General features: G+C 48.4%; 1 protein-coding gene across 1 annotated transcript in view; it reads right to left on the bottom strand.

The window, feature by feature from the left end:
* ACTN4 (actinin alpha 4) overlaps positions 1-12,790 on the bottom strand; it is a 37,814-nt gene that overhangs the window by 6,560 nt on the left and 18,464 nt on the right. The window contains exons 8-13 of the mRNA XM_015824799.1: positions 11,823-11,915; positions 10,014-10,244; positions 8,724-8,871; positions 4,914-5,064; positions 1,409-1,517; positions 1,180-1,320 (exon numbers count right to left, since the gene is read on the bottom strand). Coding sequence (XP_015680285.1) covers positions 1,180-1,320; positions 1,409-1,517; positions 4,914-5,064; positions 8,724-8,871; positions 10,014-10,244; positions 11,823-11,915 — 873 coding nt within the window. The remainder of the gene's footprint in view (positions 1-1,179; positions 1,321-1,408; positions 1,518-4,913; positions 5,065-8,723; positions 8,872-10,013; positions 10,245-11,822; positions 11,916-12,790) is intronic.

A 12,790-nucleotide genomic window follows, 5' to 3' on the forward strand; every position in this document is an offset into this window, starting at 1 on the left:
AAAAGGGAAAGTTAATTGCATCGTTTTTGGGCTAAGCCAACCTATTCTGCCTGCTCTGATCTGTAACTGCTTTGTTCTCAGTACAGTCTTGGAAAAAGAAATGAACCAGGACTCTTTCTTTGCTAATTAAACTAATTAAACTGGATGACACATTGGACCAGACAGCAGACATGTTGGCTAATCTCCCAAGCATCGCTCCTCTCTCCCTCTCCCTCTCTCTTTCATTCTCTCTCTGTTTCTCTCTCTCATATTCTCTTATTCTCTCTCTCTCTCTCTTTCATTCTCTCTGTTTCTCTCTCATATTCTCTCTTATTCTCTTTCATTCTCTCTCTCTCTCTTTCATTCTGTTTCTCTCTCATATTCTCTTATTCTCTTTCATTCTCTCTCGCTCTTTCATTCTGTTTGTTTCTCTCTCTCATATTCTCTTATTCTCTTTCATTATGTCTCTCTCTCTCTCCCTCCCTCTCCCTCTTTCATTCTCTCTCTGTTTCTGCTTCTCTCTCATATTCTCTTATTCTCTTTCATTCTCTCTCTCTCTTTCATTCTCTCTGTTTCTGTTTCTCTCTCATATTCTCTTATTCTCTCTCTCTCTCTCTTTCATTCTCTCTGTTTCTGTTTCTCTCTCATATTCTCTCTTATTCTCTCTTTCATTCTCTCTCTCTCTTTCATTCTGTTTCTGTTTCTCTCTCATATTCTCTTATTCTTTCATTCTCTCTTTCATTCTCTGTTTCTGTTTCTCTCTCATATTCTTATTCTCTCTTTCATTCTGTCTCTCTCTCTCCCTCCCTCTCTCTTTCATTGTTTCTGTTTCTCTCTCTCATATTCTCTTTCATTCTGTCTCTCTCTCTCTCTCTCTCTCTTTCATTGTTTCTCTGTTTCTCTCTTATTCTCTCTTATTCTCTCTTTCATTCTCTCTCTCTCTTTCATTCTCTGTTTCTCTCTCTCATATTCTCTCTTATTCTCTCTTTCATTCTGTTTCTCTCTCTCATATTCTCTCTTTTTCTCTCTTTCTTTCTCTCTCTTTCTCTTTCTTTCTGTTTCTGTTTCTCTCTCATATTCTCTCTCTCTCTCTCTCTCTCTCTCTCTCTCTCTCTCCCTCCCTCAGCAGAAGCCAGAGTAGATCCTTCCAGATCCCTGTACCATAGAGAGGCTAGCAAAACTCAATGGGCAGCCTTGTACCTCTATCTCCTCTATGGTGTGGACAATGAACATGTCCTGGAGGTCCTCCATTGCACTTTCCATCCAGTTGTTGAAGGGCGCGGCTCGCTTGGCGTATTCCAGGTGGAGCTGGTCAATGGTCTCCAGCTGCTTCTCTGTTTTCTTCGTAAAAAGAGACGGGCGACATGATTAGGTCAACCTTACACCGCACCCGCTCCCCTTGCCTCTCGCAGGGCAGGTTCCAGCTCACCTCCAGCGCTTCCCTCCGTGTGTGGGTCAAAGTTCCCAGAGAGTCCCACTGATCACAGATCTTTTGGCACCGGGCGTTGACACTGGGGGAGTCGTAATAATCCAGCTCGCTGTGGGGGCAGAGAAAAAGGAGGGCATTGGAGGGTGGGCAGGTAACCAGGAAACGGTCCTCTCGTTTGGGCCACAATTTTGTCTCTCCGGGTTATCACCCTACCAAACTTAATTTATGTAAATGTACGTTGTTTTTTTTAAACCATGAATGGGTCAACGGTGTGTTATGTTGCTGTAAGCCACTGAGAATCTAGCTCAGTGGTTCTCAACCTTTTTAATGCCGCAACCCCCAACCGGTCGTAAGTCAAGGACTAAACCGGTCGTAAGTCGAGGACTAAACCGGTCGTACGTCGAGGACTACCCAACCGGTCGTAAGTCGAGGACTTTCCCTGCCCGGGAGCACCGCACATGCGTGGTTCCACCCCCTGCGCCGGCCGAGGAGTAGCTGGCAAGCGGCAGAGACGGAGCAGGCCGACCACCAGCTGGCCCAGCCCAAGGGAGGTAAGGCACCCGCCGGAAAAGGGGGGAAAAAATGGCGGACAGCCTTGCTTGGCGACCCCCGTGAAATGGTCGATCGACCCCAAATGGGGTCGCGACCCATAGGTTGAGAACCGCTGATCTAGCTAATCCGACAGCGTATACATTACATAACTACAGGCAGTCCTTGACTTGCAACCGGTCACTTAAAGACGGTTCAAATGACAATTGGACCTACTTACAACCCAATTTCTTAAGTTCCAACTGTCACCTCCCTGTGGTCACGTGACCAACACAAGACACGTTTCCGGCTGTTTGCGGTGGCCCTGCAGCCGTGTGACCGCATTTCTACGAGGGCTTCGCTGAAAACTTGCACTTGACAAAACGGTGCCCATAGCAAACGACCGGCTCGCTTAACGATCGCGACGATTTGCTTAACCGCCGCCACAAAAAGGCTCCTCAAATCCCCCTAACCTGACCCACTTTACGACCACGATGGCTCCATTGCGGTCGTTAAGTCAAGAACTGCTGGGTAAGTCAAGAAACGTTCAAATGTCTGGCTTAAGATGCCCTCTCTTCTCCTCCACGGCCACCGAATTCTTCCGGCTTTTCCTGAGGTTTGCACTTCCCGTGTTCGGCGACAAGAGGGCACCCGGAGACCGCCTGGGCCGGTGAGTAATTCCGCACAGCTGCCAAAGCCCCTTCGGAATGCGGGCGCCAAGCCGGCCTCACAAACATGGCATGTTGCTTTAAGGACCAGAAAGGAAACAGCATCCAGCCACTGGCCAAGCCAAACAACCGGGGAGGAATCTGGAGGGTGTGTATGTGTGTGTGTGACCCAAGGAACATGAGAAATTCAGGAAAAGAGAACTGGGCTGGAAAGAAAGCCTCTGTGACCAGCCTCCATTCCCAAGAGTTTCTCCGACGACGACGGCAGATAAAGAATTAAGGATTCCCCCCCCCCTCAGCCCCTCCCCAGGCTTCAAAATATTGGCAAGCAGCATCCTGGGATGAATGTGCCTAAGTGGTGTTTATGTAAAGAGGCAGAGGGCTATGCGTGAAGTCACGCCGCAGGCCACACACAATCAGGCTTTCCAAGTTCTCTGCCACCTCTCAGCCCCCCCCTCCCCAAATAAGGACACCCCCCCCCCATTCAGGGCACGCTCAGTTTCTGGCCTGTGTGTATACTAATGGCGTGTGAGTTTATCCAAGGTGGGGGCAGCAGGAAGAGTTTGCTGTAAACTCTGACAAGAACCGCATTCTGGTAACACACACAAAGGGAGGAGGGATGGGGAACAATGGGGGCACTGTGCAATACGGGGTGGGGGGCGAAGAGAGGAAGGGGGGGGAGAAAACACCCTTTCAGGAGCTTATATTCCCAAAAAAAGAGAGAGGTGATCCTAGCTGACTTCAGAGGGGAGTCAAGGAGGCTGTTTGGAAAAGGATCTTAAAAGAGAGATGTGGGGGGGGGGGAGAGCTGCAAGGGGAGGGGAAGGAGGGCTGCTATTTTGAACTTGCCAGAAATACCTTACAACGTCTCTTTGTGTCTTGCTGCAAGACGGTCCAAATCACACACACACACAGAGAGAGAGAGGTTGGCAGGGAAGCCTTTTAAAAGGCTCGGAGGTTGCCAAGGCAAGTTTTTTTTTTTTAACAGGATGCAGGGGAATTTTACGGCTTCAAGTGCTCCGCAGCAAAGAATTTTTACAGCCCCGTTTTTAGAGGCCTGGTTCAGGAGGAATCAGAAGGAATCTGGACTCAGGAGGAGGAGGAGGAGGAGGACTGCGGGGTCCTGGGTGCTTTTCTGGGTTGTTGTCTTGCAGATGCTTCACTACCCAACTTGGAAGAATCATCAGCGCTATAAGAGAGTGGGTTTATGGAGGGGAAAGGAAAGGAAAGGAGGAAGGGAAGGAAGGGAAGGAAAGGAGAGGAGAGGAGGAAGGGAGGGAGGAAAGAAGGAAGGGGAAAGGAAAGGAAAGGAAAAAGGAAAGGAGAGGAGGAAGGGAGGGAGGAAAGAAGGAAGGACAGGGAAAGGAAAGGAAAGAGGAAAGGAGAGGAGGGAGGAAAGGAGGGAGGAAGGAAGGAAGGAAGGAAGGGGAAGAAACAAAAGGAAAGGAGAGGAGGGAGGAAAGGAGGGAGGGAGGGAGGGAGGAAGGAAGGAAGGAAGGAAGGAAGGAAGGAAGGAAGGGGAAGAAACGAAAGGAAAGGAGAGGAGGAAGGAAGGAAGGGAGGGAGGAAAGAAGGAAGGAAGGGGAAAGGAAACGAAAGGAAAGGAGAGGAGAGGAAAGGAGGAAAGAAGGAAGGAAAGGAAAGATAAAGGAAAGGAAAGGAAAGGAAAGGAAAGAAGAGGAGAGAAAAGGAGGAAGGAAGGAAAGAAGGAAAGAAGGAAGGGGAAAGGAAACAAAAGGAAAGGAGGAGAGGAAAGGAGGAAGGGAGGAAGGAAGGAAGGAAGGAAGGGAGGAAAGAAGGAAGGAAGGAAAGGAAAGATAAAGGAAAGGGAAGGGAAGGAAAGGGGGTTCCCCAAGCTGGTGTTCAGATTTATGATAAAGTTTTCTCCCCGTGATGGAGAGCAGGCATCCTGCTCCATTGGCAATTTGAAACAGGCGGGTTTTAATGCAGGGGATAATTTACATAATGAGCAGGATTGGGGTCAATCCTTTGACAAGTCCATCTGTTGAGAGAGGAGGAGGAGGAGGAGGAGGAGGAGGAGAACCAGCAGCAAGGTGGACAACCCCAGAGGGGCACAACTGAATTTGCTGAAGGACCAGGCCAGCGCATAAGTGGGAAAGGTCCATCCAGCTGGTCATTAAGAGTCCATCTTGACTTGATGGCACACAATCAATCCATTTGGCACCTCAATGCTGCCTTTGGAGCAGGAGAAAACCTTGGGACCTATCTGGATGACAGCCCCTTGCGCACACACACACACATACCCCACCAAAAAGTCCCGCAGAACAATACAGCAAGGCCTTACGTACTTGAGCTCCTGAGCGATGGCCGCGATCTGTTCCACGCGGTCTTGGTGAGCTGCCAGGTCGCTCTCAAAGGCCTCGTGCTTCCTGATCAGGGCCTTGATGTCGGACAGCGTGGCCGTCTCGTAGTCCTTCTGCTTCAGCATGGCCTCCTTTCCTGGGGAGCCCAACACAAGGAGGTCAGGAAGAGAGGGGGGCCAAGCGCCCAACATTTGAGGCAACCAACCAGATAAACAGGGCAGCGGGTGCAAAATGTGAGCATTCCGCCTTTTCCACAAGGGCAGCTGATTCGGGGTACCCCGGCAGAGCCCCAGGCGAGCCCAGCTCCTTGCGGGGTGCACATCTCCAGGACCTGTTTCCCCTTCCCAGGTTTCCAGAGGTGTGGAATGAGCCCTGGTGAATTCAGGCAGTCCTCCACTTCAGCCACAACTGGAGCCAGAACTTTCGCTAACTAAGCAATGCGGTTGTTAAACAAGTCGAGCCTGATTTTATGTCCATTTTTGGGGGGGACTGCGGTCATTAAGCAAATCCAGCAAATTCCCCCGTTTACACCTGGTTTGTCGGACAATCGCGTGACCCGGGAGGGCTGCAGCCGTCATAAATGCATGCCGAATCACAATCGCGTGAATCGTGGAGATGCCGTGGTGGTCGTAAGTGTGAGGATCGGTCGTCAACCACTCTTTTCAGTGCTGCGGTAACTTTGAATGACCACGAAACGGATGGATCCCTCATTGGACGCCAGGAGTGCATTTGGGACACACACACACACACACACACCTGTGCAGGAACTGCTAGCTGCAGTGGGGCCTGCATGCCCACGTGCAGGAAGTCCTTGACTTACAACAGTTCATTTAGCGGCTGTTCGAAGTCACCGCGGCACTGAAAACGGGCGACTTACGACCGTGGTTCACACTTGCGACCGTCACAGCCTCCCCATGGGCACAGGATCAAAATCCAGACGCTTAGCAACCGACTCAGATTTACGACGGTTGCAGGGTGTCGGGGTCACGCGACCTTCTCATGAGCAAAATCAACGGGGGAAGTCAGACTCACTTAACAACCGGGTGACTCATTTAACAACAGCAGTGATTTGTTTAACAAACGTGGCAAGGAAAGCCGTCAAATGGGACAAAACTGTCTGAAGAAATGTCTCGCTTAGCAACACAAACTTTGGGCTCAGCTGCCGTCGTAAGTCAAGAACTAACTCTATCCCCTGGGCCTCGGTTCCCCCGACGGTTGAGATTTACTTGCTGCTGGCATAACTCCCCTCTGCCCCCCCCACTTTGTCCCCTGGCTTCAGCCAAGGGCCGGGCCCCCTCGCAAGCCCACTTCCATATTGCTGGAGTTTCTCCATTAATTGAACAACTATTTGGCTTAAGAGCTGAGAAGCTGTTGGATGCTTGAAAATGCTCCTCTGTTCCAATCAGCTGTTCTCCGGGACACGCTCGGCTTGGAAAATCTGGCCTTGGCTGCCAGCCAGGAGAGATCCAGACAAGCAAAAAGCCCCCACGGTGCAGACAGGGACGGGAGTCTCCATCTGGCTGCGTGCAACTTCAGACGAGAGACCCCCCTCCAAAAGAGGCTGGCTGGGGCGAGACTTGAACCATGAACATCGGAGCAGGAAACCCCTTTCTTATGCGCCGTATTAAACTGCGCAAAACTGGGGGGGGGGGAGAGAGGAGGATTGTGATTTCTGGAATTCTCCTGTGCAGCTTTCGCAAGTTAGTGAGGAAACCTAGAATCTCTCAGGACTAACCAGGACCAGACAGGGGATGAAGATGGGGCCTTTTTTAAAGCGGTCTGTCTCAACCTTGGCAAGTTGAAGATGGGTGGACTTCAATTCTTAAATTTCTGCACCCGTCTTAAGATCGACAAGGTTGAGAATGCCTTGGTGAGGCCACGCTTGGAATACGGCATCCAGTTTTGGTCACCACGCTGTAAAAAAGACGTGGAGACTCTAGAAAGAGTGCAGAGAAGAGCAAGAAAGATGATTAGGGGACTGGAGGCTAAAACATACAAGGAACGGTTGCTGGAATTGGGTATGTCTAGTTTAATGAAGAGAAGGACGAGGGGGGACATGATAGCAGTGTTCCAGTATCTCAGGGGCTGCCCCAAAGAAGAGGGAGTCAAGCTATTCTTCAAAGCGCCTGAAGGCAGGACAAGAAGCAACGGATGGAAACTGATCAAGGAGAGAAGCAACCTGGAACTAAGGAGAAACTTCCTGACAGTTAGAACAATTAACCAGTGGAACAACCTGCCTCCAGAAGCAGTGAATGCTCCAACACTGGAAGTTTTTAAGAAGAGACTGGACAGCCATTTGTCTGAAATGGTATAGGGTTTCCTGCCTGAGCAGGGGGTTGGACTAGATGACCTCCAAGGTCCCTTCCAACTTTATTTATTTTTTATATTATTATTATTATTATTATTATTATTATTATTATTATTATTATTATTATTATTATTATTATTATTGTTGTTGTTGTTGTTGTTGTTGTTGTTGTTGTTGTTATGGATCATCATCATCATCATCATTATTATTATTATTGATCATTGCACAGTCAGCCAGATGTTCAGACTGGATTTGGCATTTTGTCTACCTATCGAGTCCTTACCCAGGACCTGGGATAGGCAGATGTGGATGTTTGATGGTATTACAGATATCGTCGCAGGATGGAAGCAGTTCCTAGTAAGGCCGCCTTTTGCAATTGACTAATAGCGAATTTGTCAATACCAATGGTATTATTATTATTATTATTATTATTATTATTATTATTATTGAAACATTGCTTTAAAAGAGACCATTAATCTGTGCCATCTGAAACAAGCAACTGCTAGCCTGCCACCCATTCTACCCTCTGCCAAAGTCATCACTGTGGTCCCAAGCACGTGGAGAAAATCAGAAACAAGCATGAATTGAACGGTGGTGCAATCCAGGATGCCATTAAAAGCAGAGTTGAGGCTCTCCCCGGCACCGCCTATCCACTCTCGTCTGCAGCCAAGGCAGTATCTGAAAAGTTGGCACTTCCAGCATCCAAAGGAGAGCCCTGTCCTCCCTCCATCTCTCTCTCTCTCCCCCCCAGAACTGCTCAAAGACACCCTCTAACTTCCACGGCAACTGCCTAGTCTGATGGATGAAGCCACAGAGGGAGGGGGCTGGTGCTCTCTTGTTGTTAAAAGAGAAAAGAAATGGATTCCTCACTCACAGCGGCCCAACAGGAAGCTGCAAGGAGGCTGATAACCTTTTGTCCACCCTGGGCTGTGTTAAGAATAGGGCTGTGACAAAGGAAGGTAAACAACTCGAACATGTTCTGGGTCCTGGAGTGGTCACTGACCCCACTCCTACCTTCAGAAAGAGGCGAGGTGGCTTCCCGTGGAAGGCCAGGCCAAGGAGTTCCTTGGGCCTGCAGACTTCTGGAGAACTTCCTCAGATTTGTGGAAGGCCTACAAAGTACCTCCCAAAGTCTCCTTTTTCCAGGGGATTGTATTGGTCATAGAAAGACCACCCAAGGAAGAGGTAGCCAGGCGTGGGAAACTTTCATGTAGACAGGGTGGGAGTGTGGGTCAGTCCTGTCTCTCATAAAATCCCTCGGCTCAGAGATCCTCTCAAATGTCTCATCTAACACAAGCAAACTCTTTGGATCTGGACACCTGGTTAGGGCAGATGGTCAGGGCCAAACCACAGGCACGGTTAAGGGTCTACTAAGTGGGTGTTTCTCAACCTTGGCATGTTTTAAGACGGGTGGACTTCAACTCCCAGCAAAGCTGGCTGGAGAATTCTGGGAATTGAAGCCCACCTATTTTAAGAGTTGCTCTCACCTTCGGTCCAGGCCTCGTGGATCGACGCCTTCTGCCGGAACTTCAAAGCCAAGTGATCCAGTCTCTCCAGCCTTCGGATTTCGTTCAGCTGCCACTCTTCAAAGCCTTTCTCGGCCTGTTCCAAGTGCTGCCAGCCGTTGTTGATATCCTGGCGGGAGGATTTGGGGGCGCAGGTAAAACAAAACACCAAGTCTCCCAAACTCTGAAGCGAGACGGTCTTTCACGGTTTCCCCATTTTAAGGATTCAACCGGGGGCCCCCGCCCTGCTTACTTAAAGATGTCACCCTTAAGGTCTTAGAATAATAGAATGATAACATTATTGTCACTTCGAATGTACACTAATCGGCATACATTAAAATGAAATTTCATTGCATACGGCTCTCAAAAGAGGCGACGCCTCCAATATACATTACATAAATACAACAAAAATAAATGAATAAAGGAATACAGAATTATGCATATACTCACCTATGTTATATCACACAGAGAAATAACAATCTAGTTTGGATTATGTATACATGTGCACGGCGAGGAAAACTAATCTTTCGAGTTTACCAGACGGGTGGAATAAGTCAGCGTTTCTCAACCGGGACAACTTTCAAGTGTGTGGACTTCAACTCCCAGAATTCCCCAGCCAGCCACAATGGCTGGCTGGGGAATTCTGGGAGTTGACGTCCACACACATCTTAACGTTGCCCAGGTTGAGAAACACTGACCTAGAGGATCTAGGTAGTACTCAACTTACAACAGTCTGTTTAGTGACTGTTTGAAGTTACAACGGCACTGAAAAACAGGGATTTAGGACCGTTTTTCGCACTTACGACCGTTGCAGCCTCCCGCTGGTCACATGATCAAAATCCACTCATATTTATGATGGTGGCAGCGTCCCTGGCGTAGTTTGATTATGTTTTAGTGGGGGTTTTGCATGGGGTACTTTTAGAGCAGGCCTGTTATTTAATTTGATTTTAGAACAGAAACTTGCGTATATTTATCGTGGTTTTTATTATCGCCTGTTCACCGCCCTGAGTCCCGTTAAGGGAGATAGGGCGGTATATAAATTCAATAAATAATAATAATAATAATAATAATAATGTGATCCCCTTTTGCAGAGTCCATGGGGAAACCAAATTCACTTACTAACGTCACTGAACTAATTTACTAACTAAAACAATTTCCTTAATATCTGGCAAGAAAGGTCGAAAAATGGGGCAAAATCCACTGAGCTTGCTTAGCAAGAGAAATCTGGGGCTCCGGTGTGGGCCGTTACGTCGAGGAGCACCTGGTACTCACCGAGACCATTCTCCCTTCGGAGGGCATGAAGGCCGGCCGGTTGCTGAGTCGCAGTTTGGTCTGTAGGGTGTTGAAGTTGATCTCCAGCTGGCACTTCTCCTGCACCTTGGGGGGCTTGTGTACCCGCCGGTAGTCCCGGAAGTCCTCCAGCTTCTGCTGCATCTCTTGCATGGTCTTCTGGGGAACCCGGTTCTCCAGCCAAGGGATGGTGCGCTGAATCCACTCCAGCAGCTGTGGAAGTACACCAAAGAAGCCAGGTGATGAAATGGACCATATGACAGCATTCACAACCCAAAGTACTGCAACACGTGGGGCAGGTGTAAAGGTTGGTCGTAAGTCCAGGGGTGGCTGCTAAACAGCAACCTTAATCCTACGTACATGTTCTAGGAGACACCTATTTAGGAAAGGTGGCTTGGCTTCCTAGAAGTTCTTCAGAAGAAGCCGTGTAGCTGTCTTTCAAAGATCTTCTCGATGGAGGTTCTCAAGTCATCCAGGTCACAGTGGTCCCAAAGATGCTTCTTCACGAGGCCACTGGGCGTTCTTGTTTTTCCTTTGAAGACCTTTTGCTTCTCATCCAAGAAGCTTCTTGGGTTAAGAAGCAAAAGGTCTTCAAAGAAAAAACAAGGAAGTCCAGTTGCCTCCTGAAAAACCATCTTTGAGGTCTTCTAGCACACCATCGATGGAATGAAATGGCCTCGGTCTTCCTTGTCCAAGTCTAGAATTCTCCAAGGTTGTGCGGATGGGCAAGTGGACCACTCATTCCAGGATGGATGGGTAGAAGTAACCCAAACTTACTTCCATCACCCATTTCAGCTTGACTCACCTTCTCAGATCCTTCTCAGTTTTTACTATCAACCTGTCAAAAGATTCCATTTTTTTCTGTGTGCCTGACCAGCCCTAAGGAGGATGGGTTAGAATGGGACAGCCACAGAAGGTCTGGCAACAACCAAAGACAACCTTCCCCACATTTGGAAGGTGCCAAGTTGGGGAAGGTTGGCTAAGGTAGACTCTTAGCTGATTGGGCAGCTGTTCCCAAAGTCCAGATGAACCTTTAAGGGCTGAAGAGAGACAGCAGAAGAGAGGATGGAAGTCAGGACGCTGTGATTGTGCCCGACAGCAGAGAAACAATATGTTTGCTTTTGACCAGTGGTTCTCAACTTGAAGATGGGCAAACTTCAACATGCTGGCTGGGGAATTCTGGGAGTTGAAATCCACCCATCTTCAAATTGCCAAGGTTCAGAAACACTTGTCTATGGAGATTCTCAGTCAACCAGGTCATGGTTGTTCCAAAAGTGCTTTTTCACGAGGCAACTGGACGAGCTTCACGAGCTTCTTGGGTGTGTCTTCCGTGGAAAACAAGAAAGTCCAGTTGCCTCGTGAAAAAGCACCTTCAGAAACACTTCTTTGGACCACGGGAAGTCATCAGGAATAAGCATGAGGTTTTGTGAGGTCTGTTTTTGGAGCACAACCAGCACGTTCAGAGATACATCAGTCCTAGCTTCTAAGCCTCTGCAGACTTGGCAAGCATTTGGCTTTGCTAGCCAGCTCAACCCACGTGACAGTGAGGCAAGGTTGTCTTTGGTGAACCTGGTTATGACGTCCACCTTAAGAATTAAGTTCAGACTTAGAAGTGATCAAGGCACCCTGTCACTCCCCCAATTTCTCAATGGTCTCAAATATATCCACAGAGCCCGCTGACAGATGGGATTCGCAAAACTCTTGGCTTTGTCACAGGCTTTGACAAGGGAAGGCTCATCAACACTGGCTTGTCACAGGCTTTGAAAACAGGGAAGGCTCATCAACACTCACGTCAGAAGCCAGCTTCTCGTAATCTTCCATCAGGTGCTCATTCTCTTGGTTGACGGCCAACACTTTGCAAATCCTGTTTGCAGCAGTCTCGGCCTACGAGCAAAACAAGAGGGGAAAAAACGGATGACTCAACGGGCAAACGCCTCGTAGACCGAGACCTACCAAGGAAAGGCACAGCATGAGATCAAAGCAATAATTAAACCATCATAAGAAACAACTGAGCTCCCCCACAAGTAGAGAAAAAGCAGAATTTGGAGCAAACAATTAAGTCTCAATCCAGTTTGAGGACGTAATCCGGAGCAGCGTTTCTCCACTCTGACAGCTTGGAAGTTGTGTGGACTTCAGTTCTCCAACCAAATTTGGGTTCTCCGGGCCACGGTTGGGTTCTCCAGCCACGGAGGAGCTCTCCAGCTAGCTAGGGAATTCTGGGAGTTGAAGTCCACCCATCTTCAAGTGGCCAAGCTTGAGAAACGCTGATCTGGAAGCTGTGCAGACCTTTCCCATAGACTACTAACGCAAGCAGAGATGATAGCATGCTAAGCGTAACGCCAGGTCAGTTGATTGGACCAACCTTGGTTTGAGCTGCTGGATAACAGAACCAGATGAGAAGGCTCATCTTTTGTATCTGGCTGATGACCGTGGCCCAGTTTTGGATCACAGCTTAAACCAATGTTATGTCCAAAACTCATATACTTCCTGTTTTGGTCTACTCGAGTCGAGCACTTGAATTTACAACTGTTGATGCTTCACAACCAAGACACAATAGTTAGCATGCATGGATCAAAGCTAGCATCTTCAAACCATGGTTTCAGACCCTGATTTAAACCCAATACTGATTACCGTATTTTCTAAGTTGGATGTTGAGGGTAAACCATTGGTCTGCATGGAGATTAAAGGACTTGTGCAAAAACCTCTAGTTATCCTAGCTTTTCATAAGCCAAGATTTGAATACTTTAAGAGGACTACTG

Source organism: Protobothrops mucrosquamatus, unplaced genomic scaffold (genome assembly GCF_001527695.2).
Source record: "Protobothrops mucrosquamatus isolate PMUCROS unplaced genomic scaffold, P.Mucros_1.0 scaffold2357, whole genome shotgun sequence".
NCBI classification, from domain to species: Eukaryota; Metazoa; Chordata; class Lepidosauria; order Squamata; family Viperidae; genus Protobothrops; species Protobothrops mucrosquamatus.